This window comes from Dermochelys coriacea, chromosome 1 (genome assembly GCF_009764565.3).
Source record: "Dermochelys coriacea isolate rDerCor1 chromosome 1, rDerCor1.pri.v4, whole genome shotgun sequence".
In the NCBI taxonomy this organism is placed as follows: Eukaryota; Metazoa; Chordata; order Testudines; family Dermochelyidae; genus Dermochelys; species Dermochelys coriacea.
The window spans coordinates 241,900,376-241,920,400 of record NC_050068.2 but is presented as its reverse complement, the minus strand read 5'-3'; the positions used below and the strand labels follow the sequence as shown (position 1 = coordinate 241,920,400).

Below are 20,025 nucleotides of genomic sequence, written 5' to 3'. Positions count from 1 at the left end.
ATAACATTCAAAAACCAGTTGGAGAACACTTCAATCTCTCTGGTCACTCGATCACAGACCTAAGAGTGGCTATACTTCAACAAAAAAGCTTCAAAAACAGACTCCAACGAGAGACTGCTGAATTGGAATTAATTTGCAAACTGGATACAATTAACTTAGGCTTGAATAGAGACTGGGAATGGATGAGTCATTACACAAAGTAAAACTATTTCCCCATGGTATTTCTCCCTCCCACCCCACCCCCCACTGTTCCTCTGATATTCTTGTTAACTGCTGGAATTAGCCTACCTGCTTGTCACCATGAAAGGTTTTCCTCCTTCCCCCCCCTGCTGTTGGTGATGGCTTATCTTAAGTGATCACTCTCCTTACAGTGTGTATGATAAACCCATTGTTTCATGTTCTCTGTGTGTGTGTATATAAATCTCTCCTCTGTTTTTTCCACCAAATGCATCCGATGAAGTGAGCTGTAGCTCACGAAAGCTTATGCTCTAATAAATTTGTTAGTCTCTAAGGTGCCACAAGTACTCCTTTTCTTTTTGCGAATACAGACTAACACGGCTGCTACTCTGAAACCTATCATTAGGGTGTGTCCTTCTCTTTTAGTCAACTAACCATCAGGTGATTGTGAAGAATATTTGAACTTCCACTATATGTTTTTGGACTGTTAGGTGATTTTAATAGTGTGCAGAACAGCCATATGCCAGAAGTTCAGTTATACTTCATTTTATTCATGTCGGGAGCAAATGACAAAGACCTCATTGTCATACTATTCTTTGCATTTTTAGATGGCATCATTAGCAACTTGAACATAATATTCTATTGTTTTTCCTTTTAGACAAAGCATAAGTACTAGTAAATTATAATTCATTTTTCATTGTAAATCTGCTTGTAGACTTTATCAGGTCATATTTTATGTTTTACCAACTATCTTGCATTAATGTCAATGTTGATTCTTTTAGTTCTTTAATTTTTCTTTTCCTTTACTTGCAGCATCCAGTAATGGATCAATCTGTTTGTAGCAGTATATGCAATTCTAAGTACTCCAATAATTTCTCAGTTAGAATAAAAGAAAGTGCAACTTTTTTTTCCAAGTTCAAGTGTTTTCAGTTCAGTTTTTATGGCACAGTCATCAACTATTCTTTGTAATTTTGTGAGGAACAGAGACTGCTCAGGAATGAAGATAATGAAGTTTTGTTAAAAGGCCTGGTGCAATGTATTAAATTAGCATTGTGTCCATGTGTTGATGATGAAAATGTCTTTGAAAATATCTCATAGGATCATGAAAACTTACCTATGATCTCTTCAACTTCATTTTCATTCAATGACACATTTGGTCTTGAAAAATCCTAAGAAATGGATGTTTTGCACTTTTTGACATGGGCACAAATCTTTTCTATATTGCTATTTAACAGTTCTTCACAATGTTTACATTTTACTTAGGGTAATTATCTGTTTATTACCTCAGACTACTCAAGCACGTGTTTCCTACTTCTTCCTTTACCTTTAGGCATGTCCGATAAATTCATACAATGATGTTTAGTAATCACTATACATTAATTATCTGTTTGCAGTATTGATCAGCAGCTCTCAGATTTACTACAGCTGGAATCAAAACCAAATTAACTCTGAAGATTGCAGACTGAAAATTAAGATGAGCTAAACAGCTTTATAAAAAACAGCATTTTCAGATGCCAAACCTTCCTTCCAGAAGTTTCGATATTCTAGCAAACCACACCCTACTTAACATTTCACAGTTCCATCCACTTCTATTTCTTCAATATAGAATAACAGTTGATTCCACTCAGTAGCTGCTCCCTTGTCCAGTCTTCAATGGTTTCACTCATTTACCTTCTTCTCGAAAATTCTTGACAGTTGTGACTTTCTTACCATTTCCTAATAGATTTAGAAAGCCTAATAATGTGGATACTCTCATAGTTTTCCTTTTAATTTGTTAGAATTGTTAGTTTTTATTGGCATGTTGAAATTAGAACCTAATAACTGAGATTTTCAAGCCAAGTAGGGCATTTAGTCATAAAAGTCCTATTTCAATGGGAGTTGTGTGGCTAAATTCTCTAGTTGGCTTTGAAAATCTCAGTGTTTTGGTTTTGTAAAAATTTTAAGTATATGTCATATTTTAGTAAATATCCTCTCAGTACCAAATTCTAAAAAAATGAAACACAGAAATGCTGATAACCTGAAAAATGTCACTGGATTTTTTTTTCTAGGAAAAAGTCCCTGTGTTTTTATGTAAGTGGTAGAGCTGAAAGCTTGTGCACCTGGCTACAGTCTGAATTGCTTATATTAATGCCCATTAAATACAAAACATTTAAAAAACCCAGTGTTTATTTTAGATATATGAAAGATCCCTTCATTAACAGGTAGAAAGATGGTGTTGAGAGTGTGGCAATCAAATTTGTAGGAGATGTGAAGCTGGGAGGAATGATAAATAGTTTGGAGGATAGGATTAAAAATGAACAATCTTGATAGATTAGAAAAATGGTCTGAAGCCAATAAAATGTGATTGATGTAAGGTAAATGCAACGTGGTCATGCTGGAAAAAATACTCATATGCACCAATATAGAGCAAGGAAATACTGGTTAGGAAGTAATAGCAAAGAGAAAACCCTGAGGGTTATAGTAGATGATACATTGCATATAAATACACAACGAAATGCTGTCACAAAAAACAAAAATTATGCTAAGCTGTGTTAAGAGAATCACATGTTATCTAAGCAAGATTCTTCTTTTGCTGTACTCATCACTACTTAGGTCATTGCCCTCAGATTAAGTTACCCCATATTTAAGAAGATAGACACTAGATAACAACTGAAACCATTAAAGGCCAAGTTTTCAAAAATGGAAGACTGAGATCCATGTGCAAAATTTGAATTGTAGTTAGGTCCCATTTCTTTTTATTGAAATCAAAGGCAAAAATTCCCATTGTCTTCAGTGTGAGCGGGAGCAGACTGTTATGTGCTGCCTCCACTCCCAGCTTGATTGCGGTGCAAAAACCTAAATCTGAATAAAATTTTACTTTTAGCATAGTAGTGCAGAGATTTGCAACAGGGTTTCTGAGCTGTCCCTGAAAAAATCATTTTTGTATGATGAGCTTATACAATTTCTGAAGATAAATATGTTTTTCTTCTTTTGAAGAATTTATTCCCTTGTGGTTTTATAGTAAAAAGAATAACTACCAACAATGGTGTGAAGTTAATCTACTGAAAATAGGACCAGCTAGATAATTTATGCAATAGCCATATTACATTAATAAGGGGGGGGGGGAAACTAGTCTGTTTGAGGCATAAGGAAAGTCCTTAAAAGGTTGTCATCATATATCTTTAAAAGTAGTTGTTAATATTCTTATTTAATATTCTTCAAGGATCTCTCAGTTTTTACTCCATTTCTCTCCCAGCTCTGCCATCAAAAACTGGCATCACAGTAGCCCTTCCTTTAGTACAAAAGGGCTGGATACCAGTCACAGAACCCATGCAGGTAGCTATAACTTATGTGCTAAGAACTGATGTTGGTTTTTATGTGCCTAATATACTCTATAGATTTGGGAAGGGAAATGGAATACTGCATTGTTTGGCAGAACAAATAAACTTATGATACATGATCTACTGCTCAAATAATCTCTGCCACTTCATACCTTAATACAGAAGCAGTTTCTCAGAAATAAGTACCCATCTAACTATTTATATGGCCCTCATCACTATGGTATCTGAGCACCTCCCTCATCTAACACGGGAGGACAGACTACAGTCCGCGGGCCAGATCCAGATTTCAATAGAGGCTCCCTGCCTGCTGTGGCTCTGCGCTGCTCCCGGAAGCAGCCATCACCACATACCTGCGGCCCCTGGTGGTGGGGTGGGGCAGGCGGCTCTTCCGCGTGCTGCCCTCGCCTGTGGGTACCACCCTGAAACTCCCATTGGTCGCGGTTCCCCATTCCTGGTCAATGGGAGCTGCTGGGGGCAGTGCCTGCAGGTGAGGGCAGCGCACAGAGCCCTCTCTCCCACTTCCCCCCTTCCCCAGGGGCCATGTGGTGCTGGCCACTTCCAGGAGCAGCGCATGGCCAGGGTAGGCAGAGAGCCTGCCTTAGCTCCACTGTGCCATGGGGCTGGCAATCCTGTGGCTGGATTGAAAGCCCTGATGGGCCGGATCCAGCCCGTGGGCTGTAGTTTGCTCTCCCCTGTGTTAGAAGATAGCCACCTCCTCCTATCAAATAGTGAGTGGTCTCCTTTAACTCAAGCAGTCTGTGTTTTGGTGCTGAAAACCTCAGGTTCAAACCCTGCTGTCTTGTACTGAGGATCATTACATTTGCTTTTCCCAATTGCTATTTTATATTTAAGCTGTCTGGATGAAATACTTCCTGGTACAGATAGCCAGTGTGAGGCACATCATACCCCTTAAGCCCCATGGTAATACATGGTAAAACTGTACTTAGGTTATTACAGTGTTAGGGAAATGTGGTATAACCACCTTTACTTCAAATGCAACTTTTTAACAAACTGATTTTCACAAACTTTTCTTAGTGTTTAAAATAAGTTTTTTTGAGATGAATGTTTGATGGTCACTGTCCTAATTCTTGACTGTCTTTCATTACCAGGATGACTTTATCTTAAATTTACATTCACTTCCACCTTTTACATAATAAGCTGTTAGTGTCATAGATGTTGAATCAGGAAACTGCTGGTTATAGTAAAACTTATTTATTCTAACAAATTAATGCAGGCTAATATTCTAGATTCTTGCACTAATTTCTTCTGAACCTTGTTTTTGGTAATTGGCCCAAATAGTGTCCTATGTTGGAAGCTTAGATGGATAAAGACTAGAGAAAGATCTGTAGGTGGTAGGGACAGCTTGTGTATGTGCCTGCAGATGTATGTGATTTGGCAGAAAGCAACAGTATGGTGGTTGGTGGCTGACATTTGACTAATGCTGTATATACATTTTCTGCTTGTTGAGCATGTGAACCAGTAAGGGCAAATGAGATGTTTACAGATGCCCCAAGGAGTATTTGGCTTCTGTGCAGCAGTGATCGGCATTCTCCTAAATGCTTCCTAAGTGACTGTGTCCAAGTGATGGTTTTCTGGGTGAATCATGCAAATCTTGGTTGACTCATACTTTAAAAAATGGAGTGAACACAATCCAAGATAGTAAGAATTTGGGTTTATGAAGAGAACAATAGAGCATACTTATTTACATTTAAAAGTAAGAAACTGGAGCCATTGTTCAGTTCCTTTTCAGTGCCAAGGGTTTATCAAATATATTTTTTGAGGGAGAAGTTATTTTTCACAGACAAAAAGCCAACTAGAAATGATAATAAATTAATGTAATATACAATCATTCCATCTCAAACTATGATCTCATCTGCTTTCATGAATTAAATAGGGTAAGTGTTTGGATGGGACTCTATGAGATAAAGTCTAGGTGTTGGAGGAAGTAGTATTTTTGATTCAGCTGGAGGCACTCTCTCTTCTGAGTCAATACTAACTCAGTGCCTCAGCATGGTGTTATGGGGCAATGTGCTTCTGGAGAATTTGTCTTTTCAATGCTACCTAAAACAGAAGTCCTGTGGTAATTAGAAAACCAGGGGACCTTTTTTAATGACAGGTGAGTGTGCTGGCCAAATTTCAACTTTGATAATTGGGTTATGTCTAGCTCAGTTTCCCTTGTGGTTTCAAGTGGCTATGGTATTATTTTCCTTTCCTCAACAAATCTGTTGTGTACATGTTGCTGTGTGCTGTTATGCTCTGAGTTTCACCCCAGAGATCCCCACAGTTTAGTGGTGGATGAAAGATTCCTAAGAGATAGATGTTTTGTAAAGTGCATAGGGATCCATTTGGAGGAAAGGTGAAAAAGGCCATTATCATTTAAATCCCGACTACACTCTGTAACAACCTCAAAATATATGAACAAGAAAATCCTACCATTCTAGCTTAATTGAAGGTACATTAGAAAGCAATGAAGAGCTACATGTATGTTAATCACAATGAATCATGTTGCATGCATGATGCTTATAAGTTGATATGACAATGAAAATATTGAGTTTATTGTTTTACAGGTAGGACATAATGTTCTAGACATTCCCCAAAATGCAACTCAAACTATTTTAGCTTCCCCAATCAGCACAATTTCTAACCTCATTCCGGAGAGGGGTATTTTGGAACTCTGCATTTCTTGTTTTAACATGGCAGCTCTGAGAGCCCAGATACATTTAACATGTACTGTATTCAGTTCACATTTTGTTTGAAAGAAGTCATTTCTGCTCTGTGGAGGCTCCTAGTATAGTGGGCCAAATGACAGGGATAATTAAGAAGAGTGGTGGGATACCCCAACAGAACACTTTTATGCTTCCACCAAGGATTTTGAAAATCCTAGCTTGATTAATCTGTTTAAACATTTGTGCATCCTCTTGTCTTTGCAACTTATCCCTCCGTATCCCTTTCATCCTCCTCCGTGTATTGTGTTTGTATTTTAGTTATACAGCATCCTGACTGTAATTGATCAAATGTAATCACAGCTCAGTCCGATGTTTTGTTAAACGCCGTTATATGGAGCAGACGTTAATATTTCAGCAAAGATATTGTCCTCCTTTAAATTCAGATCACAGATGCGTTCCGTAGTGGAACCGCAGGGTAGAGCCCACAATATTGAGAAATAAGATTGAGGAGGGGGTCGTGGAAAGCTGTTCTAATTGCAGTGGAATTCTTGGAGCGATCTGCAATGACTACGATAGAGCTCAGTTCCACCAAGCTCTGTCTGTCAGTCCGTCTATTGATTCCCCCCCCTTCCCCCCACTTTTCCAGGCAGCCACATCTAGCTTGCTTTCTTGACGTCATGTCTGTAGAGAGGTTTCAGCAGGCGCAGTGAGGGGAGAGAGCATGTTAAACTTTCAGATCAAGTCAGCCGGCTCCTAAAGCTGTGCACGGGGGTCTGTGTGCTGTTGCTGCTGCCACAGCTGGAACATCTGGAAGTGTTCAGTGTGTCGGTCTGTCTGTCTGTGAGAGCGCGCGCGAGAGGGAAGTGAGTGTGCTGAGGGAGGGGAGGGAGTGAGGGGCTGGGACTATGCTCTCTCTCCCTCTTCCTCTGCAGAAACAGCTCTCTGCCGACAGAACGCGCTCAGAATGGCTTTGAAGAGGAGCAGCAACCTTTGAACATCTCCCCCCCCCCCGCCTCTTTTTCTTACTCTTGTAACTGATGGATTTTAAAAAAAGACATTTAACCCTTTGAGATTTGTCCTGGATGCTTTTTTTCGTTTCCCCCCTTCTTGCTTTTTTTTTTTTTTTAAATGGTTTATCAGCCAGAGGTGCTGTGCTAAATTCTTGGAAGGGGCCCGGATGTACTGAGGATGCATTGCAATTTCACTAAAGGAGGCAGTAGTGGAAAGGATCAGTTTTTGGTGTTTGATGCAATAATGGGAATCAGGTAATAATAAAAGGGGAAATACTGCAGCTCCATTCTTCCTTGAATTTTACCAAGCCGATATTTGGAGGGATTAATCTGGACTCATTTTAAATGGTCAATGAAAACAAGAGGATGTACATTCCAGAAGAAAACCATCAAGGTAAGATTGAGGTTTACCTCAAAGGATCTAGCAATTATTTTCTATTCTGTCCATCGTCTCTATAATGTCAATTTCTTCTGCTGCTGCTAAAGTCAACGATAGGAGGGGGAATAGCGAGAGAAAGCAGGCTATGACACCAATTTCCATTCAGATCATACTGATAACATTAGACGGATTTGTTGCAGTGATCTTGTTAGATTATCCGCTGAAAAATCCCCATGGGAGCATGTGTTTCATAAGAAATACCAGGGAAGGAAAAGTTGTCCAAGTGCTTAAATAAACAAAACAAAAAAAAATCCAGAAGAGTGGAAAAGGGACGCCCAACGGACAGTTTGGAAGAAGGCTAAGTGATTTTGCGGTGCAGCTTGGCTGTTACGTGTCAGAGGAAGATTACTTCCAGTAAGCCTGGTTTAGCGGTTTTCACTAGTTAATATCACACCAATTCCTCCAAACCCAAATCTCAATAGAGTTTCCCAAGATGCTGGGAGGGGAGCCCTCTCCTCCTTTGGCTGTTTCTAATCTAACATCAAAAGGGAGAGGATGAGGAGTTATCTGTGTACACACAAATACACGTATATGTAATATGTCGGAGATATATAATGATAGAAAGATGATGTAGCGCTGTGTTATGTTTAAATCAAAGGGTTTACTTTTTGTAGCGAATTCTCAAATAGCTCTTGTTCTGATTGTCCACATTATGGATTTTAATACACGTTAGTCCTCTTTATAATTAAGAAGTGTAACCAGCTACTCCCTATATAAAAACTTTGTTGGTCCAACTCTAGAAGTTCCCCTTCACCCCCCCAATTGGCAGCTGTTATACTTGATGTTATTTTTATCCTGTAACCTGCATGTTGTCAACCTCCTTCCATTCTCCTCCCCGAGCAGCATTTAACGCACAAATTGTGATTGCAGAACAAACAGAGCCATTTTCTTCCCCTGAAGAGAGAGAGAGAGAGAGCGGTCCTTGGTGGGTAGTAATGTATCGAGGTGTCTATATAACCCCATTTGTGACCAGCGTCTTTTTCATCTCCATTTCATCTCATCCCCGCATTGCCTGATAAGGAAGCTTCTCCGTTTTAGTGGTGCGTACTTACACCTCTGGTGTCAGAGGCTAACTTGTCTGTGTGTAAATGCTGTCCCCTTTCCTCCCTACTCCTACTGTTGCTGGAGGGGGATTTTCCCTTGAAGACCGTAATTAAACAACTCGATTTGCTAAAAGTGCCTCCAGTCATTTGGTGAGCCACTCAATCTGGGGCTAGGAGGGCAGTTTGAGGCCAGATTTTTCTGTTCCTATTTAGCACCCTTTAGCTGGGGAGGAAACACTCACGGTGCATCTGGGCTGTAGTAGCCTTAGTGGAGGAGGAATAGGTCGATTTCAACGATCAAATCCCCAATTAAACACAGATGAAGAAGAAAAACAAACAGCCCCTCTTCCCCTCCTCCTCCAAGTACTCTCCCAAAATAAGGTAGGCGGAGCAAGGAATCAGCCCCTGATCTAAAGTGTGTTCTTTTTGTGTAAGCCCTAGTGCTTTGCACATGCATTCGGCAGGCAGAAGTGGATTTCTCCTTCAGTGCCAGTGGGTAAAGTGGACGAAGAGCTCAGACTTCATAACAATATGCCAACACTATGGCAACCTGAATCCAGCTCTCTACTTATCAACTGCAGCGATTATATAATTGGAGGAGCAGTTTTGCATCTATCTTTGGATGCTGATTCTCAGTGCTCTCAGGTGAAAGAACAACTATTAAAGCAAAAAGAAAACCATCCAAATGTGAAAGGAAGTTTCCCTGAGGGTTGGCATTTATTCATACCTCTTTTAATTTTTGTAAGTGGAGGAAGCTTGTGAAGTAAAAATGGATTTGTAGCTAAGAAAATGAGGTGGCAAAGAAGATCAGAGCTCAGAGCAAACTAATCCCAGGATGTAATGGAGTAATTAGAGCAAACAGCGATTCTAAAATGAAAGGCAGAGATTAAAAAGATGAGTGCAAAGGAAAGCCAGGGCTGTGATACTGAGCTGCTCTTCTCAATATATTTGAAAACACTTGGTTTAGGACACTAGAATGTCTTAGCTTTACATTCCCCAGCTGTTGACAGCAAGGAGGGTATTCTGGGTACTGCCGGTAAAAGACATATCTTTATGTCTGTATTAGAAGTTTGAGTGGCATGACTAGGCCTCTTCTTGTCATAGATACTCTCTGCTTATATCAAAATCCAGTCAACCACTTACCTGATTACCCTAATGGTCTCACATTCTGGAGTCGGGATAACAAATGAGCCAAATTATTATTCTTTACTTAAAAAATAACAAAGGCCTTTGGTCAGGTAGAGAAGATCATATGATTATAAAGGCATTTTTGTTGTAAATACACTATTTTCTTACGTATTAATACATGTAGGTTTATAACACATTTGTATTAACTTTACTCGTGCTGCTTAGAAAAGTGATGGTATATTTTCACCTTGAAGTCATAATTTTCCCAGTTTCTGGAGATGAAAGATATTGGTCTGATATATTTTCCATCACGCTCTTGTACTGCACATAGAAAAGGGTAATGGGGTTGTTTTAGCTAGTAGCACTGTTACTTCTTGATGCTTAGGTACTTTCTTAAATGGGCATCTTTACTGTATCCTATCATAGTATTTCACATTTTTTAGTCATAAAATAAATTGGAAAATCATTCTGCAAAAAGATGTTTTGCACTCCTTTAAAATGTACAGGGAACACAGTGAGCCCTTTGGTGCTCCTAGTTTGAGTCTAGTTAAATTTCAATGCTTGTGCTTTTGGCATTGGGAGGTATGGAATCTTTCTTTGATGAGATTTGTTGGCCAAATAGGAATGGAAATAAAACTGGTGGTGGTTGTTTGTTTATTAAAAAAAACAAACAGCTGCTGCAGTTTATCAATGTGGACATGGGAGAACTTGGGCTGTTTAAGTACTGCCTCGTCCAGAAGGTGGCACTACAGGGCTATGGAGTCAAAGTCATAAAAGAAATAGAGAAATATTTGGCAGGAAAGAATTCCAGGTCCAACCAGTCCATCCTTTGGCTCTCAGCACAAATATTTGCTTTTCTGAAAGAAAGACCTTATATAGCATTGATAGTTAGATATGTATCCATCCTATAATTAAATTAATTAGTACTACAGACCCCTGCTTGGTCATATATTCCGCATAGTAATGATCCTCTGAGTGAAAATCCATTTCTGATATCAGTTTTAAACTGCTCTTCATTCAGTCTCAGATTATGCCTTTGGGTTTTGTCCTTGTTGCATAGTCTGAACAGATTCCGACCTGCTCATTGTGGGACTCCCTCAGGTATTTTAAAACCATAATTAGGTCTTACTGTAGCCTCCTTCCTTTCTAGGCTGCACGTATTTTGTTCTTGATATTTTTATCTTCAAAATAAGTTTGTATCTTCTTAAATAAAGGCTATATTAATTAGTTCCTCAATTTACCAGGAACATATTGATAATAAGAAGGTCAAGCCCCTAATGTAATCATAAGATATTTTCTGACCTGAAGTTCGGATCATGTGATGTGTACTGTGGCAGAAATAATACATCACCTTAAGGGTGAAAGATATTTGCCTTTACTTTACAGGTAAAAATGCATAGATTTCATTTTATGGGTTGGAATCTGTCTCATGCTATGTTACAACACAAAACCATTGAAGATGTAAGATGGAAAATATTGGATGGCTGCTCTAATTTTTTGCTGTATTTTCAGCATGCTAATTTTACTTTCTATACTTTTGGAGAGTTGCTCCTACACGTATGAGAAACTGCTCTCCTGCCATAATTAAAAAAAAGCAAATGAGCAACCTGTTTATTAATTTTCTGGTAACATTAATTTTTTTTGTCCTTTCATTTTTCTGTAAAAGGTCCGTCAGTAGAAACATTAGAAAACCTGTTTTGTGGGATATAAAAATTCTCTTTTGAGACTGCTGCCCATGGTATCACATCATATTTCAGTTTCAGATTTTGGCAGAAAAAAACCCTTGAAGTGCTGTTTTGAAGTGTAGTTCTAAAACTCCTAGCCCTGGTGACTGGACAATAAATAATGTTATTTACGAAGCACTATCTTCCTCTTCAAAGTAGTCACACACATTGAACAACCAATTAAAGTACTGTTGCAATATTAAATAAAATAGTTAAGACATTAGCGAAAGCTTCATAAAATACATGTATCAAAAGATAGGTGGTCCCTGGTGATAGACTAAGCCCAGCTCCCCGGGACTGGAGCAAGTGAGTCCAATCCAGCCAATTAAAGAGGGCTGGGCTACACATGAGCCTATAAAGGGCTGCCAATAGGCAACTGGAGGAGGAATTGCTTGAGATGGGCTATTTTCTGGGGAGGAGAAGGTATGCTGGAGTAGAGCTAATACCTGTGGTGGGTGTCCTGAAGCAGGGGGGTTAGGTGCTCAGGGCAATAGCCATGAGGCTGCTGCCCCAGAGAAGGAGCAGGGCTGGTCAGAACTGGGACCCTGCCAGAGGCCCTGAGAGGGATGGAGCAGAAACCTGAAAGTAAGGACTGAGTTAAGACTGTTTTTCTACTGGCTTCTGTTAAGAAAATGAGTATGACAGCATATATTCTGGAGTTGGGGAGAAACCCTGTGTCACTGGCCAGGCAAGAGCGTAGCTATGCTGAACACACTCTAAAAAGAAATGTTTTCAGGCAGTTTTTTTTTCTAAGGGGAGGAGCGATAGGCTGAAGTGGATGTCTAGACAGAGAAAGAGTTCTGCTTATGAAGGGTTACCACATCTGCTGACAGAAGGTGTGGAGATGCGAACCCAGAAAGGTGGTTGATGTCAGAGCATAGATCCAACCAGAAGAGGGTTCAGTGAAGAGGTCTTGATTATACAGTGGCCCCCAAATAAGCTTCTATCTCTTCTATATACTTCAATGAGAAATGTTCACGTGTGTGCCCTAAGTTCTCAAAATAAATATATACCCCAAACAAAGCAAGAAAATTAAAAAACACTAAACAAAACAAAATAGTAAGAGGACCAAAGAATGCTACCATGGCTAAATGGCAGAATAAAAGAGGTGGTTAGAGGCAAAAAGGCACCTTTAAAAATTGGAAGTAAAATCCTAGTGAGGAAAATAGAAAGGTGCATGAATGCTGGTAAGTCATGTATAAAAGTATAATTAAGCAGGCCAAGAAAGAATCTGAAAAGCAACTACTTAAGACAATTCTTATATCAGCAATTTTTTTAAAGTACATCAGAAGCAGGAAGCCTGCCTAACAAGCGGTGGGGCCAGTGGACGATGAGGTTGCAGAAGGAGCACTCAAGGAAGACAAGGCCATTGTGGAGCAGCTCAATGAATTCTTGTATCGATCTTCGCTGCACAGGACATGGGAGAGATCTTTTTAGGAGAGGACTGCAGATGAGAGGAGAATATGAAATAAGAGAGGTATCTCTCCCTCTCTGGAGCTTGTCTGAATTGAGCCACACTTTACAGCTTAACTGTGAACTTTGATTGGAAAAGTCCTATTGTATCTGTGTTTTTAAAAGGCAGGGGATGCTTTACATTTAATTTTCCGCTTTACAATAAAACCCATTACTAGGGTGTTTAAATGTCACCTAGGCGTATAGAATTCTTTTGTGCTCTCATTGGTCTGTCATAGTATGGTTGAGATAAGTGCCTTAATTCTTAACATGATTAAGTAGTTCCAAATATAATCCCTCAATAAAGTGGGACCATGAAAGAAGAGAGAGCCCCTACATACTCATGTCCCTATCTACCAGAAAGACCTCTGTCTTTCCTGGGTTAAGAATGAGTCATCCTTGAACAATCTAGCTGGCAGTATTATCTAAGTACCCTTCCAGGACAGAAGCTAACAGGGCCATAGGGCAAGGAATGTATTATTGCCTGTCCTCCTCAGACTAATGATGTTTTATTCATGTCTAAAAATGATGTCTCAAGAGGGCACATACTGTATGTAGCAAAGAATATAGAAAAGAAGTTAGAGCTTGAGTAACGCTGCATTCCAAATCCCTTGTTGATCACACATGATTGTCCACTGCCAATAATAAATTCTTATCTTCCAGGTATGACTAGAACTACTGGAGCCATTTCCAATCATTCCAGTAGTGTTCTTTAGTTGCCATAGCAACAGTCCATGGTCAGGCTATCAACAGATGCTGAGAGCTCTAGCTGTGAGGTCAAATGACAATACTCTACAGTCAGGAAAGCTGAGCTGCCCATAGCTGGGCACAATCCTCTTTCCCAAAAAAGGGAAAGGCACATACTTTGTTGCCAAGAGATGGATTCCTAAGAGGGGGGCTGAGCTACTGCAAGTTTAAGGACAGAATGTTAACTTAGATGTGCCAGCCAATAGCTTAATTACAGCCATGCTACTGGGTTTAATCAGCCAGCATGATCAATTGTTGGAACCACAGATGATGGGTTTCAGGGAACCCACATACCACGGACATCTTTACCAGAAACCACACTGAACTAAGCCAAGGTAGACAGTACCCTGGAAGCCTGAGATTCTCATAATTTAAAGGCATGGTGAGACAAAGTCTTTTGTCTTTTGTCTTTTGTCAAAGTCTGGAGTCTTTTCAACAAATATACTAAGCTTGTCACAGCAGTGTAAGCAGGTGGTTTTCCTACCCTGTGCCAAAACATAGTCCTTACATACTGTAAAAGGTCAAAAATTCCCTCGCTGGGATCTGAATTTATGCTTTACTTAACAGTAGATAATAAAAATAATAGATAAAAATTCAAGTCCAAGCTGCCTTCGTAGGTTTGGCTGCTTCTATGCTTTCTTCTCAAGGATTCTTCAGCTGAGACCCTGCATACACTCTGCTCAGAAAAGAATTTTCACCACCATTATAACCAGGGTGAAGTCAACAACACTCTCCTGCAGCCATGAGCCAGCAGAAATCTATGAGCAATTCTATGCAGGATTCCACTACCTGTGAACAGAGCAGGTCAACAGAAGAATTCTGTTCCTCTGTTACAAACTTTCATTTGAAGTGACTACTGTTGAGGGTAAATTTCGATTAACCAAATGTAGTGCTACTAGATAGAGCTCAGCTGGGTAGTTTCTTAAAGTGTAGTTGGCTGGAGACACACAAAATCTCTTGTGCTTGATTATAGCTGTTTTGTATACCCACATAAAGTTCTTTGTACAGAAGATGAATGGATTCCAGGTGCCTTTCCCTGCCATCTTCTATCTACCTATGACTCATCTGCATTCTGTCCTAGATATCCTCATTAAACCCCAGTGATGTTTGGGCAAAAGAAACAACCAGAATGCAACAAAGGGAGCCAGGGAATAGAGTCTCCATTAAACAATGGGATTAGTTATCAATGAGTTTATTGACACCTTGGCTAGAAAGTGAAGTCCAGTATGCCTCAGCACCAGTAAGGAAACTGAAAAAATCCACAGGACTCATCAGTCTCCTGAGCTGGATACAAATAGATGTGGGTTAATACAGAGGTGGGGGACATATTTGGCTCCTATTCTGAAACCTGCAAGATGATAGCTAAATCCCCAATGTGGATGACCTGTGGATGTAAAATTTTCAGACCAAATCCAAAGATGAGATGAAGAATATGACTATCCCTGTGGGAGCTCTCTTTATCCTGTGGGTAAAACTCAGTTAATTGTTTCCATGAAAATATAAATTGGTGACCATCTGCACATTGAAATCCCAAAGGATACAGAATCTTTCCTTTTTAAAATATGCTTTTATAAATGGATTTGTTTTTTTAACTGAAGTTTTTCAACTTTTCAGTCCATGATGTGGATGCCTGACTTTGGATATTTTGGAAAAAACAATTTAAAATGACTGAACATGTCACTATAATTATAAAGTAAATATGGCCTAATTGAGTAATTAAATCAACATTTCTTCCTTACAGGCATTACAGGGAAGAACATTCATGTTACTGATCAGATTTCAGATCCTTTATTCCAAAAGCAGAAGGGAAAAAAAGTTTTCTCCATTTGTCAGCTTGGCCAGAGGGATGTAATAGTTTTAAAGAATCTTCCCTTTTAAAAAGTGGTACTTTTCCTTTGCCCACGTGATGTCCCTATTACAAATTTCATGTCACATTTGTCAGACATACTCTCTTAAGTTCACAAAAAGAGTATCTGAGTCTCCCTGCAAGTCAGTCTATCCCAGCTCTGTCAGATACAGGCTATATTTTCTCTGCTTCATGCATTCTTGACAATAATAATAATAATTCTGAATTTTGAATGTGTCTTATATTATCTAGTTGTTAGTAGTAGATTTAATACATTTTAGATATAGAAGCATTGCAATGATCCATATGATACGTGATGGAGTTTAAGTAAATTCAGGAAGTTAATAATGGTGTCAATTGAAGATGATGATAAAAAACATTCTTGCAATTGAATAGACTCCAAAATATATTTAACCTAAAGTAAGGTTAAGGTATGACACAGACAAATGTCAGGAGGTTGAAAGTTAGGACTGATATGCCATGTCATCTATAATGCATTTTGCTGTGTCTACATCATGCAGCATTGAAAATGTCTGTAATATGCAGCCATGGCAGAGTACTCAAAAGACCAAATTCTCCCTTCAGATCTGCATTCAAATATCTAGAATTTGGATTTAGTTAAGTGTCTAAGGGTCTGATAGCCTCTCTGGTTAACTGAGGATCCACCAGTATGCTACCTGTCTCAGAAGTGTGGCTCACCAAATTCCGCATTTCTGATTTCAGAATCTTTGTGGTTTGATTTTAAATTGGTGCCTGTAGCAAGAAGCAAGAGTTATTTGTATATTGACAATTGAAACAGATGGATATAGAGTTGATTTGAATGTAACTTATGCTAACCTTAAGTGGAATAATTTGTACTGCTGAGCCGACTCAGATATATTGTCAACAAGTGTAAACAATATGTAATTTTAGACCACTTAAACTAAATTAGAATTCTTGGTGCAAAATCTAGGACTCTGGGTCATCATTTAGATTTGGGACATTCCAGGAAGATCTTTTACTCCATAAAACAATGAATGGATTAAAATAACACAAATCTAATATTTTCTTGTCTGTCAAGATAAAATCTTGCTCCAATATTTTTCCTGGGCCATATTGTCCCATGAGTTGCGAAGCAGAACTGCTCATTGATTTAAATGGGCAGTTCAATTTAAAAATCAATGGAACAATAGGCTCCAAATTATTTAGAGGTAAACAATATATATTACTCACCCCCAATGAAAGTCTAAAAGATAAAGAGCACTTTTCAGAATGAATAAGCTGTGAAATACACTTGAAAATCAATTTTTAATCTCCAGATTCAAGTTTTAACATATATCTAATCAAACTCCTAGACTATTCATGGTGAGCAAAAATACTGCTTATTAAACTTTTACACTATTGAGCTTGACAAAATGAGTGCTGTTTACTTTTAGCTATTCCAAGAACACCATGTGCTAAAAAACAAGAGGATATAAATTGTATAAACAAAATGTCGCAGTACTTACTGATCAGGTAGTTGTCTTGTTGGGCCCTGTTTGGGTTGATTGTAACAGTCACAAATAAGATACAAGAATGGGGAACTGATTGGATATACGTATTACCTGCTCATTAATATGTTGCCTAAACTATATGGACCCTGTAGCTGCATTTGAAGATTATTGTTCATATATTGAAAATGCATAAGCCAGCATAATTGCTGTTATGCCTGTTTAAAAAACAAAACAAACAGAAAAACCCCAACAACAAAAAAGAAACTCACATTAATTTGAACAGAAGGAAATAGGTAAATCATAGATGCTAAGACCAAGGTTTTCTGAAGGGACTGGTTATTTTGGATGTCTCAATTTTTGGGTACCCAATTTATACCCTAAAGGGACCAGGAGCTGCTTACCAGTTTCTGAAAATCAGGCCCCTTTTAAGGGGATCATAAATTAAGCATCTGAAAAGTGCCACTTCATTAGCCACTTTTAAAAATATTGGCTCCTATGAAGAGAGATGGGGTCAGGCACTGGCTGTGAGCTCAATCCTACAAGCCCTTTGCATGTGAAACTCTAACTGCAGTTAATGGAGGCTTGGTGAATGGAGGCCCTGTATGAATGGGTGAATGGGTCCTAAAATCTGAAACAAATTTATTTAAAATGGATCAGAACAAATAATTATTTATCTGTTAACTGCCAAGAATGTGCTTAGCACTAAATAGGACACATAATTTATACAGTCCCATTCTGAAGAGTTTACCATCTAAAAGTCAGAAATGGAGAAGGCTTGGTCTTCTTGGAAACTTGGAAGAAAGATTAATTTGAAGTTAAATATGTTGTTTGCTTGTTGGATTCACCTGTTGTGGGTATGGGACGGGGGAGAGTGAGGATTAAGGGGGGACATTGAAAACAGAGAGGTGGTGTTTTGGTGAATTGGTATGAGGAGTGTATTCTTTGCATAATAGGATATTATGGAAAAAGTCAGACAGAATGAGAGAATGTACCTTAGCTAATCTGTATTAATATAAGCAAATATGTACCCATGTTATGCACTCATGTGGGAAAAAGATTTGAGGTAAATGCGACTGGGTGTTGCTAGAAATGCCCACTGAAGCAACTAAAACACAAAGCAAAACTGGATACAATGTGGCAAAAGATGTGAGCCTAGAACTTTTACAAACACGTGGCAGTATATATAATAAGGGGCCACAGTATACATATAGCTTGAGATGTCTTAAAAAGAGGCCTGATTTTCAGAAAGTGAACAGTCCAGTAAAATGTTTTGAAGACTTTTGTAGTCTGAGATGAAGCCCGCTCCCACCATATCCGAGTGACACTTATGCTTAGACATCAGCTTATGCTTATATTGTGCCAAACTAGGACACATATTTTGACCAATAGACAGTTAAAATGCATGGGCCATATCATGCCATTGACTTTAAACAGAACTTGCACTGACATGAAAGGGAATTTGCTATCAGTTTTCTGTAGTGTCTATTATCTCACTTTGTTTCTCCAAGGAAGCATATATGATACCTTGGCTTTGCCTTGATTCTGTCAACATTTCCTCAGAATACTTTGGCTGTTGTTGTTGTTTTTGTTTGAACATGCATTTATTTTTCAGATCTTCTGCATGGGAACATTTGTGCTGCAAGTAGTGGCAGTGTGCCAAGGAGGAGATTTTGGCTTGTGCATAGAATTTAGAGGTTGTTTTTGTAGTAAGTTGCTACACTTTTTGGTATGCAACCTATAGGACCTTATAGTTTCTTATTTGCCAGAAGCATAGCTAAGGAAACCCCATCCAGAGCCAGATTCACAAATATCAAAGGGCACAAATCAAATGTGTTGCTCTTATAGCACACCTGAGTGATATTTTATTTCAAAAAGGGATAAGGCTGGCCATACGGATGAGTCTACAACTTGAATTTTGAATTGTGTTACTTCTGCCTATCCACCCCAGAACTCTAACATCATTTAAATATAGGGTTGCATTGATAGACCTCAAATTGTGTGTGGTAGCATGGGGATTAAACCCCTGTTTAATAAAACTAAATATCCTTATAATGACTGCACATGGGGCAGACACCAGATGGTCCAACTACAAGCAATACAGCAGATATACTTAATAGGTCAGCAGGAGTTATTTTGCGGAGAAATGAAGAGGCTAATATCCAGCAAGTTCCTTACTCTCCTGGAGAAAAGGAACTATGGAATATAAAGATTTGGAGGATCAGGACAGAGTTTCATTTGCTCCCATTTTATTATCTGGATTATCAGAAGCTCTTTCATATTTCCATGAAGGTTTTACCTGGTTCAGTATGGTGAGACCTCTGGGCATTCTTTTCTCTTGTGAGAGTGAGTTCCATAGACTAGGTCCAGCTTCTGTGATGATTCTGTCTTGAGAACTTATAAGCCTTCTCCATTGGTCAACAGCTTCATGATTCCAGTGGAATGCAACTGTCATAGAAGCATCGGAATGTAGGGCTGGAAGGGACTCAAGAGGTCATCTAGTCTAAGGTCATGGGGAGAGAGAGAGAGAGAGAGAGTCTTTCAGCTAGCTGGGAAAAATCCTCTGGAGGGGTTTGAATATCAGGAGAAAGACCTCAAATTGAACTCTATGTAGTTTTGAACCAGTTGCAGCCTATTCAGGATTGTGGTTTCATTCCTAGATGTGTATTGTAGTAATCAAGCTTGGGTCTCATGAATCCAGGGGTCAGCATTCCCAGGCTGAGTCTGACAGGAAGGGGAACAATCTTCTGATCAGCTGCCAATAGAAATGGACATCCTTGCTGCTGTGTCTACGTGCCTCCAATAGCATTGAGGAGCACAAGAGAACCTCACAGCTGAGAACCATTTTAACAATCTGTGTGCAGAAGCTCTCAATGGATTTGTAGTTAGTGAGGAGGTGAGTTCTTTTGTTCCTCATTGTTCCTACTAGAATCAGCTCCATATTATCTTGGTTCAGCTTCAGCCAGCTGCTTTTGATCCATGTGTTCATCTCAGCTAGGCATTT

At 39.0% G+C, this 20,025-nt stretch overlaps 1 protein-coding gene across 2 annotated transcripts in view; it reads left to right on the top strand.

Moving 5' to 3' along the window:
- The window catches only part of CACNA1C (calcium voltage-gated channel subunit alpha1 C), a 721,739-nt gene that overhangs the window by 71,973 nt on the left and 629,741 nt on the right, over positions 1–20,025 (top strand). Inside the window, exon 1 of one of the 2 annotated variants that reach the window (XM_043517767.1) lies at positions 6,907–7,567. The exons of the other annotated variant lie outside the window; for it this stretch is intronic. Coding sequence (XP_043373702.1) covers positions 7,519–7,567 — 49 coding nt within the window. The 5' untranslated portion in view covers positions 6,907–7,518. Of the gene's footprint in view, positions 1–6,906; positions 7,568–20,025 lie in introns of those variants that run through there. 2 annotated transcript variants of the gene reach the window in all.